General features: G+C 42.4%; 1 protein-coding gene across 2 annotated transcripts; it reads right to left on the bottom strand.

Moving 5' to 3' along the window:
- Positions 1–6081: 6081 nt before the first annotated feature.
- nfx1 (nuclear transcription factor, X-box binding 1) lies at positions 6082–19218 on the bottom strand. Of its 2 annotated transcripts, XM_083673329.1 has the most exons (24): positions 19164–19218; positions 18991–19079; positions 17225–18244; positions 16905–17066; positions 16344–16421; positions 16042–16147; positions 15864–15935; positions 14306–14445; positions 14084–14183; positions 13697–13914; positions 13049–13146; positions 12821–12851; positions 12595–12677; positions 11998–12106; positions 11545–11664; positions 11253–11332; positions 10907–11137; positions 9767–9840; positions 9253–9354; positions 8964–9101; positions 8702–8768; positions 8207–8352; positions 7271–7375; positions 6082–6469 (listed from the first exon to the last, which is right to left on the bottom strand). In XM_083673329.1, the coding sequence occupies exons 2-24, from the start codon at positions 19007–19009 to the stop codon at positions 6394–6396; spliced, it is 3375 nt and encodes a 1124-aa protein (XP_083529455.1). In that variant the 5' UTR covers positions 19010–19079; positions 19164–19218; the 3' UTR covers positions 6082–6393. The 2 variants fall into 2 exon arrangements, with proteins under 2 accessions (XP_083529455.1, XP_083529456.1); XM_083673330.1 differs by lacking the exons at positions 6082–6469; positions 7271–7375 and having other exon boundaries at positions 8275–8397.
- Between the last annotated feature and the right edge of the window lie 1133 nt (positions 19219–20351).

The following is a 20351-nucleotide window of genomic DNA, read 5'->3' as shown; positions in this document are numbered from 1 at the left end:
ATCTTGAGCTATCAGCTATTTTGAGTCAGCTGAGACATTTTCATAACAGACATAACATTAATTGATTAATTACACATTAGCCTATGAGGCCTCCTTACTCTAATATGATTACTAATAATGCATTATACCTGTAAGTTTAAGGACAGTGTTAATCTTAGTTTAATTACATAAAAAGTACACAGTAAAAACACACTTCTAACATGTTGTTCAGTACTAAAAAGTCTAGTTGTTGTTCTTGTAAATGGATTACAGTGCACACAACCAGTCCATGCGATCAGAGAGAGTGCAACGTTACACTACACTAATTCAATTGCTGCTCTCTATGTATCAAAAGTCTGAATTTGTAAAACACAACAAATAATGACGATGGCAATTTCATTTAATTCGTAGAGAGAGTATACAGCTGAGGGGAACATTTCACATGCTGATTATTGCTCCACATGCGTCAAAGAGAGAAAGGGAGTGCTGCTGTCTACTCTCTCCGGTCTCAAGCAAACAGTGCATCCCTCTTATTACTCCTCAAGTGTCTGTTTCTCACACCAGTCAAGGTTAACAAGCAGCCCGTGTCTGCGGCGGCTGGAAAACGGGAGGGGTGGAGGTAGAGGGGAAGGGTGAGGTGGTGGTGCAACTATTGTATACTGTACTGTATGATGATGATGCAGACAACCATACATACACAATTATGCTCAACCAAAGGCTTAAAACACAGTGGGATAGTTATATATTTATCAATAGAAAATAACATACATTGCTGTTTTATATAATAAGCAAAAAAAAATCCCTTTTGCGTCAACAATTCATGATTACATCTTTAGATACACAATAAACTAGACCCAGTCGAAAAACTCCCGTGCGCACTAATCCGGCTGGCAATGCGCCTTCAGATGCCGTGGGCAGGGCAGTGCAGAATAGAGTTCTAATGGTGGAAACGAAATTATTCACTATGCAGGGGTGAGCATTGCCATACAAGCAACGGATGTCAGGACAATAAAAAAAGCCTTGTGTTGCCGCACAACTCTTACCTTTCTCTCCATTACTGCAATTCAATCTAATCACTCGAGGCAGCAACTGTTACTGTTCCTGCTGATCTGTCCGCTGCTCACTCCTGAACTTCTTCACGGCTTCCAATAGCGACGCTCTATCACTCCCCCATTAGGTAGACTGGTACATCGGCGACTGCTGGCTCAGGGGGACGGTGAGTCTCGGGGATGAAGCCAGGTTGGTGAAGCTCAATTCTGTTAAAGAGGCGCAGGCGCGGGCTCTGCTGGAGACTGGCTATAATGACAAATTGCGACTGGCAGGGAGTGTCATCAAATTACCCCATGAACCGTTAACACTGCCCACTGAAATATTTCACAAAGGGTATTTAGCCTTGGCTACTTATTGAGAAGATTATCCATGATAAAAAGCATTTGTGAGAAGTGCGCATTTTCCAAAGCTAAATTACACAAAAGGCTATGTGAAGAGACGCAAAGTTCAGGAAGAAGAATACTGATCTAACAGCACCTGGTCATTACATTACAAATATATAAAATGCCTACAGATGTAGTCATCATGCATGCAGAACTACAAAAAGAGCTAAAACACAAGGATTGGCCTACTTTACACCTTAGAATGCCTCTCATTGTTCAATCAATTATACTGCACATGTAATTGGTAAAGTGCAGTAGATTATTCCAAGACAAGTACAAAGAGTTTTTCTCTTGTTACTTCAATGTTCATGGAGAAGAGAATACAAAGACTGTTCCATGCATTAAAATCATATTTTATTTCTGTCAGTTCTCAACAAAGGCGGTGTCACATGTAATGCAGGTCACATATATCTATTTGTTTAATCTCCACATCCTCCACTTATAACATCTTTCAACCTGTTAGTTATGATATATACTTGCTAAACTACATGAGAGGATTCAAGTGTTTGACAGGATTCTCTTCTGTATCCAGCCCAAGCATCTTAGAGGTGATCAAAACCCTTTGGAAAGTTTCTTCTTTCTTGTGATTAAAGTTGGATGTGATTAAAGTTGGATCCAAGTTGTCAGTTATCATGGAGGGATGGACCAACTCAGTCTCTCTCAGACTCGTCAGTAATTTGTCAAATGCTGTTGTGTCCTTCATGGCCTTGAGGTGCTGTGTGACAGGACTGGAGATGCCAACGTAGTACCCTCTTGACTTTGGGGTCCACAGGAGGGGTCAGATACCACTGGCCATCAGGAAGACAGCCATATACATGTCAAACTCATAAACTGCTTTGATCCATGTTGGCAGGTAGTTCACACCAGTGCAGGGGTTGATCTCAATGAACTTGGGCCCACACTCTGTTAGCTTTTTTTAGTATTTAGAATGAAATAATATTTTCATAATTCAATATTTGCCCAATATGTTTTTATATGGTAGCATATCAATGCACATGTATGCCAACATTAATCATTTACGGTTGTGATGTGAAATAAACTCTCTCAGAGCACATTTGTTGTTCAAATTCAATCTCGGACAGTCACCCAGTATGATATTTTCCAAAACTGCAAAAATGTATCATGCTTTGTGATTAATTTAAGTGGTACCAACAAGAGGCGTGCATGTAGAAATGTATATCAATTATTTTGATATTGAATATTGTCTTTGGACACAAAGAAAGTCACATTAATTGCCCTTCAACATTATTTATTTTTTACTTGTAAACACTGTTTTCCCCTTGGTAATTATTCCCCTGGGGGTGCGACCCCTGATCTTGTGGAGCCCAAGCTCAAGGAGAATCCTCTGTAGAGAGGTGTAGCCCTCTGGCAGGTTATTTCCAGACATACTGGCTGCTGTGTGTCTGTTCTGTATGCTGGCTGAGTGACAGGTACAGCTCTATCTGGAGAGAAAAACAAATGCAATATCATTCATGGACCAGTGAATAATGCAAACAACTAGTGATGGCAGTTTGACACTGAAGCTTCGATACGTGCTTCAAACACTGACCAACAATTTTATCGAAGCACTGCTTCAAAGCTTGCTTTGGTGCGAAAAAAATCACGTGACATATGACGTCCGAAGCAGCAACTGCTTCGTTGCCTGAATGAATCACCTGACTGGTTCGCGGTCCAATCAGGTGATTCACTGGCACTGCCTCGTCTCGATTCTGACAGGTGATAGGTTGCGACAGTTTTGAATTTGAGTGCCTCAACACTTTATAACCGCTCTAAACAATGCACAATTTGTGGATTGTCGTAGTAGGTGCGTTGTTGCTGTTGAGTTGTTGGTATTGCGTTTGTATTCTCTGAGTGTTCTTCTTGTAATCTTTGAGTGTTCCCCATCCCACATAATCACCCCCTGCCATAGTTACACAAACACACCCAACCTATGCCATATTTTCCCCAGCACTCTCTCCTCAATAACACAATACACACATTCTCAATCTTTATTTGTAAATAGAACATGATATTCAGTCTTAGTGTGTGTGTGCATCAAAGAATTTAATCAAAGCAAAGATACTGTAGCGAACGGCCTGGGTAGAGCAGCTTGCCTTAAGCGGGTATCGAACTCGCAATCTTTCGCTTACAAACCGGCCGCGCTAGCCACAACACCAAGAGCGATAACTCCCTTGGCGGAATTGCTAACGGGCCTTTCACAGGGTCGTTACAATACTTTAAATCCAAGGGTGATCAAAGCAAAGATGCTTCAGAACAAAGGATCTTTTCTACAAAAGTAAAGTAGTTTCTCCAACACTGCTCATTGAGGTGTGTGTGTGTGTGTGTGTGTGTGTTCGTGCGTGCGTGCGTGTAATTAAAAGCCTCCTGTCCACCAACTAGCCTGCCTAATTTGACTGCAGCCTTGCACTTCGCCAGGAGAGGTCACTGTAACTGAAGCTTCGAGTAATGAACCCATTTTCGAAACAATTGGCTCAAGTGGTTCAGTGCTTCACAAAAGCTTCATTTGCCCATCACTACAAACAACCACAAGCATGTGCAAAAATTAGCAAAGTAACCACACAACCCCAGGGCTGGAGTCTATCCTTTTTCTGTAGCATGAGGCAGAGTGATGTACAAGTACACATCCTGGTCTTGACACTAGTCTGTCACCCTCATTACATCTCCTCAATTCTGAGTGGAATCAGGTGCCATTTTTTTTGTCTGTTGTATGACTAAACCAGGGATCAAACCCTCAACCTTGCAATCTCAGCAGTAACACTCAAACCACAAAGCCACTGAGTCGATAACAACCAAAGTAAGGACAATTAGATTGTTGAAGTAACTGCCTTGCCATTTCTTGGAATTATCTGCCTGATCAACTGAAGCATTAATGATTTCAATTTACTTTTTAAATATCATTTTATTTTGCAGTCTCTCATCTCAACAAATCTATCCTATCTATCTATCTATCTATCTATCTATCTAACATTTTATCCATCCAACCAACCAAACAATCTCTTAACTTTATCCGCTACCATAATAAGACTATCTTACTTTCTTTCAACTACCCAGCAAATCTATCTATCTATCTATCGAAACGTCTTTAAACCTTTTCCACTATGAAAATAAAACTTTGCAAGCTCACAACGCTTCTTTTGGAACTTCTTTTTCTAGTTTTCTAATATTCTAGTATTCATTATCATTTTTGTTTCTTACAGTTTGCGATTTCTCAAAATGATATTACCAAATTCATAAGGCTATAGGCCTACTGCATTAAGCTACTAGCTCTCCATTTTGCAACCTATCATGACTTTGTTTATGATGAATCACCCCAAACTCCTAAACAATCTCTATGGCAAGACGCGTCTTTCACCATAGTTTTGTCAAAATTGTTCCAGTGGTGTTGGAGATAAAGCATGTGACATACAAACAGACAGAATTTTGTGACATACTAAGGTATATAGACTGAATCATAGTCCCCTCCCCGATTTCATTGTGGGGGACAACAAAGATATTAAATCCGAAATCACATGAACTATTATCCTTGCATTCACATGGACTCAATTCAATGTATTGAGTGATTTGTTGAAGCCATTTTTGCATTTTAGCAAATTTTAGGAGTGCCATAGCAATACTTATTCACACAGCTTTTAATTTTTAATTAATTAGTAAACATTTTTAAAATATAATTTTCACTTTGACATTATAGGGTATTTTGTGTAGATCAGTACAAAAAAAATCAATTAAATACAATTGTTTAAAAAAAAATGTTAAAGACAGGTTGTAACAAAATGTGGAAAAAGTCCTGGAGGATGAATACTTACTGAAGGCACTGTATATATTCATTCCATACTGATATTTTTAGATGATTTACAGGACAATTTATTATATTTTCACAGTAGCATTTTGCCCTTATACCCTTTGGGTTGGTATACATTCTGAATAAGTGATGCTTTCGACATGGATGGGATAATTTAATTACTTACTAGTTGGTATGTGGTGTAGATATGACGGCCACTATTTTGACTGTTCTAGTGCTCCTTAACCCTCCGCACAGGACACATGCCCCTCCTGGGTGTCCAAGTCTCCTTCACAGGGTGACCCAGGCCTGTCCTCCCCGCATGTCCACAAGGCTGTGACCTTTGAGGCTGGTGGCTACACTTACTTAGATTAAGCAAATCACATGATGCTGCCTCCACTGTGGCCTTGAGAATGGGGTTTACAACGTAGACATAAAGCTAACAGAGTGTGGGCCCAAGCTCATTGAGATCAACCCCTGCACTGGTGTGAACTACCTGCCAACATGGATCAAAGCAGTTTCTGAGTTTGACATGTATATGGCTGTCTTCCTGATGGCCAGTGGTATCCGACCCCTCCTGTGGACCCCAAAGCCAAGAGGGTACTACGTTGGCATCTTAATCCTGTCACACAGCACCTCAAGGCCATGAGAACACACCAGCATTTGACGAAATACTGATGAGTCTGAGAAAGTCTCTAGGGAAAGAGCATTGATTCAGGACACAGAAATGGATCCTCATTTCCCCATCTACAGTGTTGGTGCTGTGTGTTCTCCTAAATCTGGTTATCCTCATTGCTCATTGTGTATGAGTCAATGCTGAGCATGCTATTGTGCCAATAAGTCAAATATCAATATTGCCATAGTATATAACTTTATTCAAATCAAGGAGGTATATGTACACAGTACATTGCTTTGTGACCTCATGAAAATGGCTAAGCCTGGATAGTCTAGAGTCACCATTTGCGGGAAGCACTTCTCTGAATGCCACTGAACAATGACGCTCCAGGCACATTTTCAAACATAATCTTTTATTAGGTTTTAAACCTTAAAGAATAGTGTAGTGATCATTTGTCTGCCTTAGAGATAAACAACACAAATTAAAAGGAGGAGAGATGGTATCACATTTCTGACCATTTTGCAGACACATTCTTTAATTTTGTTTTGATTATCAGATCATGAGGTTTCCTCATTCTTGGCCTCTTATCAATCCTGGACATCAAAGTAGTCAATCACAGGCTCTTCTTTGACCGCCTTCGACCAGCTGCTCCCGCTGTCAGTCCTGGTAACAAATCAGAATCAGTTACTATAACTAGCTGTAGCTAATAACAAGTTATCGGGGCATTTTGTGAGCCTGTGAACCAGATAGAGCATGTGCAAAAAAAAGTCACGGGTGGTAAGATATATGGTAAAAGCAAAATGTTTTTTTGGAAATTGATAAAAAACAATGTTATTTAGAGACTTGAGGCTTTTGATTTTCTGGAGTCTGGTCAAATTCAGCTGGGATCAATTCCCAAACCACAAGCTGCTCTCTTTCCTGCTTCCAACCTCTTTGGCTTTGTTAGCAAAGCTTAATCACTCCCGCTAGTCCAAGCATCAGGCATAACACTGTAGAACACCCAATGTCCTGGAATGGACACTGTTCATTTGTGTGTTGAATTTAATTAAATCCAGGGTGACACACTGAGGCCAAAGTGTGCCCTGTTTACAATACAAACATGATCACAAAACAACACCTTAAAAAAACAACAAAAGACAAGAGCATGTGTCTGTGAGCTGGTCCCTAACCAAGGACTTAAAACTAGTGTAAGGGACTCCAACCTCAGTCTATCCTGAAGATCATTCCATGTCTGAGGAGCACAGTAGCTAACAGCAGTTTTTCCCCAATTCTGGGAAATTATTCAATTCTGGACACCTTAGGTCGCCATAAAGAACAATGATGTGAGGTAAAATGGTGGGTGTGACAACTATCCCTGGAGATGAACCTCAGAGCAGATGGTAATCTGCTGTTTGAGAACCGAATGAGAGGGTTTACATAGAAGTGTATGTACAAGAATAAAGTGTGTATAGACACAGGGCTTACTTGCTGCTATGCTGTTTGATATGGGCGATAGGGGGAGGAGCCCTGGTAGAGGTCTCTCTCTCGATCAGAGCAGTCAGGGTGGAGTTGGGACAGGAAGACTTTCCCCTGGACACAGCAGAAGCAAAGAGTTACAGCACACATCTTCTCACTGACAGAGGTAATGCTCTTCGCTGCCCAAGTTGTTCCTAATTTATATAACAGCAGACACGTTCACACGGAATTAGTGCAGCTGATAATGTCGCATAAGCAGCATTTACATTTACAACAGCAATTACACTTGCATACAATATTCTACGAAAGTCCATACATCATGAACTGCTGAATGAAAACATAACTGCAGACACGCGTAATTTTTGGAGACAGGCAGTACTGGTCTCCGGACTGGCTGTTTGACTGTTTAGCTGAATGTTTACAGTTAATTTTACTTTCATAGAGTATTACTTACATTATTTTGAAAGTTCAGGTAAAATCCAGATATGAAATTTACCTCCAGTAAAGGTGCAAATCATATAAGCATGCTGAATCACAAAATAAGCATTCTGAATCATTAATCATGCACCTGCCCTTCTGTCTGTATTTGCTTTTCCAAAATGTTAGGGACGTTTCTGGCGTCTACCACTTGCTATGGGCATGTAACCTGCGACTTGTGTGTGCGGCTCATTGGCTACCAAAAGTCTGGGAGCCGCAAGCATTTCTCAGTGCTGAAAGCAGACCTAAGCAACGGATGACTGTGTGCAAATAACTTGGTAACATGTCTTCTGATGACTTTTACTAGTCAGCCTAGAGCCTTGTCTGAGTTTTGTTTGGGGAATGAGGGGATTTGTTTGAGGTATTGCGAATGTGTCTCCACTGGCTGGATCAGTTCCAAGTTAGGATGTTAGAGTGCCTTTAACTTGAGTTACAAAGAGAAGACTTCCTGTGTAAGTGTTACTGTACCTGCTGGCAGTGATGATCACGTTGCGTTTGGGCTCGCTGTCGTAGCTAACACTCTCTACGTTGTAGACCTCGGACAGCTCGTGGATGATCTTCCTGTGCTCTCTGTTCATGGGAGGGAAGCAGTGGCTCCTCTTTGGCTGTTTTCCCTGGACAAGTGTTCCACACAGAACCAGTCAGATAGTTTCAAAAAACTATCAAACAAGATCATTTGCTAACATTAACAGTGGGACACCCATCATAATCCCCAAAGACATTCAAAGTTGTATCAAGCCTGCATGCTTATTTCAGCAAGCCGTATTGCATACAGCCGGTCCAACACTCTATAGCAAAGAGAGCACATGCTAGCCACACATTAGCCAAATTCAGGCTCCATGCACAAGCACTCTGGCAAGCTGATAGTGGAAACCCATCCTTGGTCTGCAAATATCAATGGCTAATATATTAAATGGGACTCTAAATTGGAATTCTATATTAAGATGTGTCCTGGTCCCTTACCTTATTTGCAAGCTCAACCAGATTCTTGATCTCTTCCTCCACTTCACTGACAAACTTGAGATCTTTTCTGAAATAAGACCATGACATTGTGGAGAAGATTAATATCCACTAACTTGGCACTGGTCAAACAGCATTCATATAGTCAAGATAACCACTATGACAACATGCACAATAAGACGGTGTGGTGAGCAAAGTGATGGGTTTTAACTGCATGCTTTGGTCTCTGACAAAAACTGGAAATTAAAACCCATCATTAACCAACCTGGCGTCGTCTTTGAGGCTGTCACTGTACTTGGAGGTGGAACGGACGTTAAAGGGGTCCACAGACGGGTCAATCTGCAGGGCCTCGGCCAAGCGCCTGTTCCTCTCCAGCGCTGCACATTCCTGGTCACACTCCAAACTGACACACAACACACATATTACAGGACAGGATTTGATCATTCCACGAATGATTACTGAAATGTGATGGAAAAAGCACACTTGTATTTTGTATAAGGGGATTTACAGTAACATTTAGTTTTCTAACAGTGAGTTAGTTCGTCCTATGTTACCTGGTCTGTTTCAGCTCCTTCTTAGTGATGAACTGGCCGATGTCTACAGAGTCACCCAGCTGCATGTCTGACAGCTTACTAGCCATGGCAATGGCTGCATACCTACAGCAGATACAAAAAACATGGGTTGTTATATGAAGCAGAGGTTCCCAAAATGTTTCATATCAAGGCCCCCTAAATATAGTATTCCCCTGGCCATGGATATTATATCTATAGATATAGATATAATAGATATATTATATATTAGACAGATTATATAACATTAGATGTATAACTTGCATGATGTATACCATATCATTATAAATAAAACATTTTCACAGCAACACAGCATTTATTTGACCCACTACAGTGAATAATCCATTCTCTCCAGAGGGGATATAGCCTACACTAACTTCCAATAAATGCAGTCCCCAACAATCTCCTGTCACTTACAATAGCCAAGTTTCATTACAGATTTTAGCAAATAAATGCTGGTCTGTCTGATACTGAAACACACACACACACACACACACACCTCTGATATGAGCTAACTGCCTCAGTGCAGACCACTGTTTCCTTTCTCCGGCCGCAGTCACACTGTAGTGCCACCTGTAGAACACACATGGAAATTGAATGTTATTTTTGGGTAATAAGTCCAGCATTACCCTGTGCCCACTCCCTCCACATCTGACCCATATGACTTGCAGTCCAAAAGCCACCCTCTCCTATCGTGTTGCCTCTAGGCAGAGGACATTCTTGGGCTCATTTATGTTCATTCACATAGACTTCTGAAAGTTGCATGTTTAAGAGATATTCATGTTTAAAGTTATGTTTTTTTTTCAATTGGTCAACAGACCAAATTTTCCTTAAGAGCATTCTATGTTGCTATGTTACACCTGGTTACAAGCTGTGACAATCACGGCAGGACATTGATAGTTATATCATTTGGCTATGGTTGAAACAATGAAACAGCTCCTTACAAAATAGGAAAAAGCTACGGGAATATATATCACCTCCTTGCATAATTTGCCTGGGGAGTAAATGGAAGCAGCAATGCTCAACTGGCTCAAGGGTGTTGAAAAAAAGGGATTAATGAATTTCCATTGTGTATTGGCAGGAACAACAAATATATGTTATGCCTTAACATGCAAATAATAATTTTACTGAGCAACACATTAACTCCACTTTCATATATTTTAAGAACGTCTGCAGACATTTTTGCTATTTTGCAAGAGGCACTTTCTACAAAGAAACAAGTGATCACATTCTCCACCTATTTAATTACAGTACTATAATAAAATAACGTAAGTTACCAAGGACACGATTAAGTTACCCAGATGTTACCAAAATTATGAAAAAATCATAACTTTAAACATGAATCTCTCTTAAACAGACATTTTTCAGAAGTTTTAGACGACATAATATGAATGTACATAAATGCATGTAAATAATGAGCCCAAAAATGAAAATGACCGCTGCCTAGCTCATAGACAAAGAAGTACCTTTTCTGCCTTTAGGGTGGCATTAGGACTATAAGCACTTTCGGAATTTATTATCACAACATATCCAGGTTTAAGCCCATCTGGATATTCCGTAGCTATTCTCTTTTTTTTCCCCTTTTTTTTTTTAAGAAAACAGACTATTCTCTTATGCACACAAACGAAGCCAGCTGTACCTTGGCAGGACAGGTGTTGCGTGGGCAGCTGGTGCCCTTGTGGCAGGGGGCAGAGCAGGGGTGGCCACAGTCATGGCGGGGCAGCACGCAGGGCTGGCGGCAGAGCCCCTCTGCCAGGCACTCGCCCCGGTGGCAGATGCGGCGGCATCGGTGGAGGTCACACACTAGCATCTTGTTACAGGTCAGGCCACACGAGATGTCCTGCAGGTGGCACGGGATGTTACTCCTTTGCTGTGGATGAGAGAGGATGGCTTTAGTAAAACTGATGGATTGTGAATCTTTGACAATCCTGGTATCTTTTGATGATTAAAGATATCACAGTTTTTTGGATGGGAGGCTGAGTTACCTCGTGCTTTCCCATGCACCATTTCTGAGTGAGGTATGTGCAAGGTGGACATTTCTCTTCACTGTGGCAGTTGTGGAATACTAATGATGAGCACAAGACAGTAGGAGATGACAAAGAAATAAACATTAGAACACTGTCAATAAAAATAGGCAAAAACAGATTGCAGTCTTCTTCCTTCGTCTTATTGATAAATTATAATAACATATTTCGATTAAGTATAAACTGAACGGAGAGGCAGTAGCCCTTATTGTCATACACTATGAGGCCAGGGATGTTTTTTTGTTGTTTTTACCTGGGTGGTCACATTCGTGCCTACGGTCACACAGGTTCTTACACTCTGGGGGCTTGGTGCCACAGGCGATGGGTGGGTACAAGACACTCAGCCCACAGTGGCACGTCAACTCATCAAAACCTACACACAGGAAACAAGCATGGATTAACAAGGATAGGGACATAGGAGCCATAGGCTATGACTGGGATACTAGTTTGCAAGTATGGCAAGAGGTACAATACCATCACATAGCAAATAACTTGACAGTCCATTATGTTGGCCACTAGGAAATAGTTTAGACTAGACTGGAGTAAGGCAGGTACTGTAACAATAAATTATTGAAAGGCCTGGTTAAATGACAGCCAGAATCCGTTTCAAGGCTCGTCATCAGGATCATCTGAACAGATGCCACCAGTGTAAACATCTGTGCTGGGGATGGCAACTGGGACTGGCACAACCAACTCTGGGACTCACTGGTTTGCCAGCAGGGTTCGCAGTTTCCACGGTGACAGGGCTCTTGGCAACGGTGGAGGCCACAGTTGAGCTTGTAGCCACAGATCAGAGAACACTTGTGTTCTGTGCCCTAGAGGAGGAGGAAGCAACATATGCTAGGGTGATGGCAGTTAAATAGAGGGCAGAGCTGGACGGTGGAAAAAAGTGATGGTCCTAAATTTATTCAACTAAACGCACGCACGCACGTTTGAGATGTAAAAGTCTGCAGGCAATGTACAACTTTTACATTTCAATCTTGTGAGAGGCAGAATTCATGTGTAGTAAGCTCAGTCCTGATCACAGATACCTGAGGTGATTGTTCTTAGCATAGAGCCAGGGTGAGGTAGCAGTCAGGAGGTAGTTTGTTTTATATTAAGAAGTTAAAAAAGTTATCTAACTGCTGACAACTTGTAAAAAGATATATATATATAAAAAAAATAATAATAATTCATATGTAGCCTGTCTGTATTACATTTTTGAAAAGTCAATGAAATGCAAAAGTATATTAGAGCGTAACAAAGTGACTTTTCAGAAAAAGACCTTTTCAGCCTTCAGACCACATGCCTTTCTGTTACTCACCACACAGCACAGCTCTCCACATTTGTGTCGGCCACAGGAGCGCTTCTTGTTGCAGCGCTTCTCACAAGTAAAAACTAGTTCACCTAGGATTGGGAGGAAAGACAAACAAAATAAAAAAGTGCAAAAACATTTTGCTACTTCAGGCTCAACATAAGAGGTGACAAACATTATTCAACCTTTATGAAGATCTACAGTGCCAACTCCTCTGAAAATATCAAAATCTCACTTTCATTCTGGATTATAGCACAGGGAACCTCCTGAAATCAGAGAGAAAGAAAGAAAGACAAAGAATGTAAGAGAGAGAGGGAGAGGTTTATCGTTGATCATTAGCATAACAAAATTCCGTCTCCACCTACTGCAATGACATTTTGCATAAGCAAAATAGTGCAATCTCACCAAGTAGGCCTAACTGTACAATTGATACTGGTAGTAAGTATAGGTGTAGTAGGCACACCTTGGTCTTGGAGCCACATCTGCATCTGATGTTGGAGGTGAGGGAGCAGGGTCCACAGCTGCCCTCATGACACAGCTTCTCACAGATGTGGATGGTGTCTGGAATGACAGGGACAGGTCAATACTGCCCTTTTTAAAAAAAAAATATATATAAATATGTTTTTAGGGCATTTCTGCTTTATTGGGATACAGACAGTAGAGATTAACAGGAAGGATGGGTGAGAGAGAGGAGGGATGACATGCAAGATATGTCGAGGGTCGGAATCGAACCAGGAACCTTGCGATTACGTGGCATGTGCATTAGTGTGCTACGCCATCAAGCGCCCCGTCAATACTGCTCTTTACCACAGAGAGAAACAGAAAGACAAAATAACCTCCAACACTTCAGTGTTCCTCCTATAACAACAATAATAATGCATAATAATGACATTTATACAGTACTTTTCATTATCAATCTTAAAGTCTAGGAGGTAGGGTAGGCCAGCCAATAAGCCCCAACGCAGCCTTCAGGGTAGCTGATGTCAAACATTTCTATAAAAATCAAAAGACAGCATATTCTTTAAGTGGGTGCCCTACCGACATAATGGAAGGAAACACATTACACTCTAACACATGCAGCATATGGACCCTCAATCTCTGTCCTTCTCACCATTAGATCCACAGGGCAGGGGCTTGCTGCAGGTCTTGCCACAGGAGGAGATGGGGTCCGAGCAGGTGCGGCGTTCAGGGTAGCCCAGCTCCAGCAGCTTGGCCAGGGCTGTCTGCCCACAGGGACAGCTTCTCAACAGCCTGGGGGAGCGCGGGCACGGCTGGCAGAGCCCAGGGTGGCACACCTGCTGGCATCGGTGGGCCTGACACTCCAACATCCTGAAGGAGGAGAGAAGAGGGAAGACATCACAGATCAATACCAGAGAATCCATCAATAAGATCATTGGAGCAAGAAGGAGGATTTGACTAGTCTTCTGAGACAATGTTCACACAAGAACAAACTATTGTACCGTTTCACATTAATATGGTACTGCTGGTTAAAACTTACTTTCCACACAGTTTCTGGCAGGAGTAGTGTCCCAAGCCGTCAAAGCTGTCTTTATCAGTCCCACACGCCACCTCGCGAGATACCACACCACAGTAGCAAGCTGCAAGTAAACAACAGTTAAACCTGAGACTGCATTGTTACAGTAGCAAATACCATATTGACATAGTGATGAGGGCAAATTCATCAGACGTTCTACTATATGACATGACATGTAGGACTCACTCTGTTGAACTTGCAGCTGGCAGGGCTGGCACATTCCACTGTGGCACACCTGGGCACAGGTGTGTTCTGCACAGTTGATGATAGCACCACATGCCTTGTCACAGTGGATGGCGGTAGCCTGGCCACAGCGCATGGGCTGACTACAAAGAGGAATCATTTTACAGTCAGTGGTTGGACTCAATGTGCTAGTGAGGGGTTTGTGAGATAGGGCACATTTTGTAGCCTTATCCAAAGTATACAAATATACAGTGTAGGGTTGGGCGGTATACATTTTATTATACCTTTATACTGTCCTCAAATTTTACCGGGGTATACGGTATTATCGCAAAAAAAATAAATAATAACGTTGCGTGGGGCTGGCCAGAGCCGACGTTGCTCCATATATTTAATCTACATTGAAAAACGTAATTATGTATGTGTTGACTGCTATACCGTATGACATTTAGCCTAAACAATCACTTAAACTTTACATCCCGATCACAGCTTGACAAACTAAACAGTTGGATAGCATAATATGATAGCTTAATAAGAAGCATCATACGCTGCATTCGTAATAATATAAATTGTCTCATGTCCTATGTCATATAGCCTACAGGCTATCATTTGTCTATAAAATATTGATTTAGTTACCTTTATGAGACTATGCTATGGGAGTCCTAATTCCGCTTGGTTCTTTTTGAGCTTTCTCTTTCGGGGCCAGCTGTGAGAGAAGGTGGTGGTAATTGCGCGGCAAAATCCGAGGGCCCGGTCTGTCCGTTGCCTCTGGTCCTGCATTGCGTTTGTCACCAGATTGAGGTTGTGGCCAAAACAGTTGAGCCATGGCCAATTCAGGGCCCTGATGGCGGCTGCAAGGTTAGCAGCATTGTCAGTCCTATAGCCGTGAGTTTATTCGCATCCAAGTGCCGCGCAGAGTACATCAACAATGTAGTTTTCTGTGTGGTTTCCTGGAAAAAGCTAGTCTGTATTTTGACTGTAGGTTTCAGTCGGGTGTGACAAAGTGGACGGTTAATGACATGTATGCCGTCATGGTAACTGTCCGTTGTCAGCGAATAGCTGTTTGAACCCGACAGCAGCACTTGACACAGACAGATATCCCTTCCGTGCAGCTGTTAACGGGTGTTTCAGTTTGAGGTGTGAGTGTAGATTAGTTCCCATTAGTGTTCCCATCGCTGCCGTCATGCAAATCTTGCAAATAACCGTGTCCAAATCTGCAGGCTCTCCTTTATCGTCGGGTCGGAACCCTAAATGCTGCCATATAGCAGCAGTGGCATCTTTTCTTTTAGGGACCAAGTCATTAGCACTAGTCATCTTTTTTTCTTTTCTCTCCCTTCTCTAACCTGAGGTCACAGCACCCTAATAGTTACACTTGTAATTCTTTCTCCAACCATGCTGGCAGTGGCGCTGTTACACATTGTAAATTGACAAACAGCGCTTAATTTGGCAGTGTGATCGATAATGGAGCAGAAATGTTATGACGGTATTGAAAAGCATATGGTGGGCTTTTTGAAATCCAAAAAATTAGAAATCGTTCAAGAATTGTTTAAGAATATTAATATACCTGGTTCTTCCACAGATGCAGGCTTTGTTGATGAAGGCAGGACACTGTGGACAAGGTCCAGGATGACACAAGCTGCAGAGAGAAAACAGAAGGGATATGATGAAGAAAAATCACTTTGTGACAGAACCATAGATTGTGATTGTATGTGGTCGGTAGAGGATATAGGCTGAAGGCATACATGTTACAGGGGTGGTTGCAATCCACTCCACTCCTCTTCTTCCCACACATATCTCCACAGCTGTGTGGGATCTCAGTGCGCTGCCACTCCGGATTGGTCACTTTCCCTGTCAATCACATGGGCAGCAACAAAAGAACAGTTGAAGATAAGACGATCAAGGTAAAATTATCAATCTAAAATCGGATTCCCTTTTGTCAAGTCTCAATTTCTTTTTACTTGAAATGGTTTTAAGGAACAACAGTGAAGAGCTCACAATAGCCCTGGTTAGTGATGCATGACTGGGATAATTGCTAATCACTTACCACAAAAGCACATGTAGGAGTTTGGGGGTTTGAAGACAACATTCTGACAGGCTGGACAGCGCCACCCTTCATTCGATTCTGAGAAAATGAGAGCAAAGTTTACATTCCAAAAATACAGTATATCAACAAAAACCAAATCTAAAGAAACATCAAGTTAACGAAAAGCTGTGTCCAACATTTTAAAATACATTTCTAAATTCCACAGTCCACAATTAAACATTATAAGTGCAGGGAAACATGCTCATTAGCTGAAATGGTCATGTAATTAAGTTGACATTGTTGGTATAATAGACGTATCAGAACACATTAGTTGAAATGGTGCTGCATATTGTGTATGGGGTCCCATCAGAAGGACATTGTAGCATCATCAATATGTAGCAGTGCCATCCCATCTGTCCTGCAGCATTTGCACTCCTGTATTGTCTATGTGAGGCAGCATTGTGTCATCTATGGAGGACTATTGTGTTGTAACCTCTGAGAGGCAACAATGCTACCCTGCCTGTGAGCCTGAGTTGGCAATGAGGTACTGTTGGGCAGGATTGAACCGTCAGTGAGGCCTACCATCTGCCTGTGAGGCTGGTGACCTGGCCCACTTCTTGACGCAATTGAGGTGGAATACATGGTAGCAGCTCTGGCAACTCCAGACAGGGGCCATGAGCCTGATGACATCACAGCACACCATGCACTCATACTTCTCCTCAGACAGCTGCTCTATCAGGCAACCTGGGTAGGGAAGGAATTGGGTTAACTTAATACCACCAAGTACATAATCACTCTCACAATAAACAAATACAGTGCATTGAGTGAGTGAGAGCAGTGATATTTATTATTTATATACGACTGTGAGGCACAATTCAAACATGAGCTTGGCCCTCTCTCACCTGTCTGTGTCTCCTTGCTCTTGGGCACTTTGTCGTCCCACTTGTTCTGCCCAGGTCTGTGGTCCTGGTGGTATGATCTCCTCTGTCCTCTGTCTTGCAGGGGGGTCCGTCTCCCCTGGTTTCTCCCACCCCTCCAGCTGGGCTCCTCCTCAGCACCATGGGCCAGTTTGTCATGAACAGGACTGTCTCGGGCCGTGGCTCCCCTATCAGAGTCCCTCACCTCCTGGGGTGGTGGGGGCTTGATCGGCCCCGTACGCCGCTTTGGGTCAAGGAATTTCTTATGAGGGTCGACGTGGAGGTTCCTGTCCTCGGCCCTACCACCTTTCCGCTCTCTGGCGCCCATTTCCGATGGGAGGTTTTCTTCTCTAGTCTCAGCAGATTCCCAGCCTCCTCCTGTAGAGTGGTTCTCCTGGTTCTCCTGCTTGTCCAGAGGATGAGCCCCTCTAGCATTCCTCTCTCCGCGTTCTCCTCTCCGGGGCTCTTGGCTGAACCTCCTGGGCTTCTTAGGTCGGGTGTCCTGGTGGTCTTCGTGGGGAGGCCCTATATCGCCCCGCCCAGAGTCTCTACGCCAACTTGGCCCTTCTATGTCAGGCCCGTAGCCCCCCTCACCACTTCCATGGTTTCCCCCAAGTAAGCCACCGTCACCCACAGGCCTTTGCCACTTCGGAGGCTGGCGTCCTGAGCCACGACAACCTCCCCCTCCACCACCTCCATTTCCCCCTCTTCCTCTACCGGCTCCTCCACCCCCTCTTCCTCTCCCTCTTGGTACATCCTCTCTGTGGTGGGGAGGAGGATGGAAATTCACAGGGACAGTTGAATTGTCATGGACATAAGGTGATTGGACCCCCTGATGGAAATGGCCTTGCTGCTGTGGCGGGCCATAGTGTGGTTGTGGGACGTTGTGTTGTGGTGGGCCACTCCAGTTACGGTTGTGGTCTACTCTGCCCCGACCCCTCCTGGGCTGCTGCTGGTTACGTTTCTGTCGTAATGAATTCCCATCTGGATTGAGCTCCAGTGTGTCTAAATATGGGGGAAAAAACATACTGATAAGTGTGTGTGGCGGCATACAGTACCCTAGGTGGCAGTATCAAAGAGGTGAAGAAAAGAGGTGTACATCTTATAATGTATCCTATAATATATAGACCATACATTATATAATATATAGTCCATATAATATATAGTCCATACATTGCCATTCATACTAAAGATGCAGAGAATATGAATGGCAGCTGACAACTTGTTAGTTACTTTTGGACTGGTTGGACTTTCATAAGCTATCAGGTAAGTGGTGAATGTATGTAGCTAGTAGTACCCATCTGTATAGGCCACAGACTTTACTGTCAAACCATTGTCAAGCTATGAGGCTCTGACACGCTGGCCCTTATCATGCAAGGCCATAGAGCTAAACATGTTAGCAGCAAGTTAGATAACCAATTAACCAAGCTCAGTTATTTTTTTAAGAGGCTAAAGTTCAATTTTACACGCATTATGCAACAGTGTAATCATACGGTCGGACTACAGTGAAACAGCCACAGACTGAGTTTTTATGTGCCAGACAGCTGGCTAGTAGCAAGCAAGTTAGCTAGCTAACGTTGGCTATTGGTGAAATGGCGAATATTTAGTGCAATTTAACATCTTAAAGTAAAGCTTGTGATTTCACGCTATTGGGTAGGATTTAGTTAAATGGTATGCGAGACAATTGAGTACCTTGCCTAGCCAGCGACATTGGCTAAACTAAGCTAGCTAGCTAGCTAGCACTTCTTTACCTGCTGAGCCCTCAGCCATTCAACCACACACAGCTGATGTGGCTGACGGTCGTTTTTGTCCTTCTTCCACGCGATGTTGGTAATGACAGCTGTTGAAATTAAGAGTGGAGAATGTGAAATGTATATACCAATTGACACTACACAATGTACAAGAATATCACTTGTCTCCTTACATGATCCCTCTTGTTGTGGTATGAGGCACGAGCTCTCTTCCTGCTAGAGTTACAAGCTGTGTCAACCAACTTTATTAAAACTCATGTTGTTGACATTTGACAAAATGTGTTCCACCTTTTTTTTTTTTTTTGTACTTTTTTTAATTATGTTTTTTACAGCATTATGATCTGAGAGACAAACAAATAACAGGCTTTTTAACATAGATACTTACGTATGCATATTTAGAATAAATATACGGGCATAAATTGACCGATATTTTTTTAAATATCAGCGCACCACACAGCCTTGTTCCAAATAAATTCAGTTCCTTCAATAACCACCAGGGGGCCCCCAGGTCATGCATCGTGGATCAGGTGTCAGTCACCACAATCACCCATGAGGTGTCACCAGAGATTTGACATTGGACCACTTTAAAAATAGGCTTTCGTGTCACCTCTGATCTATCAGTGGGTATCACCATTATTAGTGGTGTCACTCAATATACCATTATGTATTATTTATGTATTAGGCCTACACTCTATCTGATGATGACACACTATATATTAGCCTACCGTTCCGTACAGTGAGGCAGTGTCTGTTATTTTATTCTAATGGAGACTTTTCAGATAATGAGATGCTATCATGTTTTATCCTCTCATCAGTGACTTTAAATAGAAAGATGTCTTACTGTTGAATCAGAGTTTCCTTTTGTCAGAATGTCACCATAGTGAAAAACAGGAAAATTACTGGACACATAACAACCACTTGGTGTTTCTTTGAAAGCGAAAAATAGAAACAGTGTACTGTCTGTATACTACTGATGCCAACTGGGAGAGACAAGTTTATAGTTCTGAACAGTACAGTCTAAAACCTCATGAATTTAGAGCTATATATTGCAAACATGTATATCTATTAATCAACCATGAAAAAATAATGGTCAGTTAGCAGTAAGTAACATATCAGCTCCAGGGGACAAGGAAACGTTCTATGTCTTCATACTTGCCCAGCTCTTACATTTCCTGTTTAAGTACCTCTGGATTTCCTCAGTTCCTGCTGTACCATTAGCTCTGAGATCCTGCCCATTGTAAGTGAGTAGCTATTTTTCTGCTCACATGGTGGGTTCTCCCTTCCTTCCCCTCCCCGCGCAGTGACGGATCAGGATTCATCAAGGAAGAGATCACTGCTCAGTCTGCTCTACTTCTATTAAC

This window comes from Argentina silus (assembly GCF_951799395.1).
Source record: "Argentina silus genome assembly, chromosome: 1".
In the NCBI taxonomy this organism is placed as follows: domain Eukaryota; kingdom Metazoa; phylum Chordata; class Actinopteri; order Argentiniformes; family Argentinidae; genus Argentina; species Argentina silus.
The sequence above is the reverse complement of the archived record's forward strand: the minus strand, read 5'-3'. Positions and strand labels throughout refer to the sequence as shown.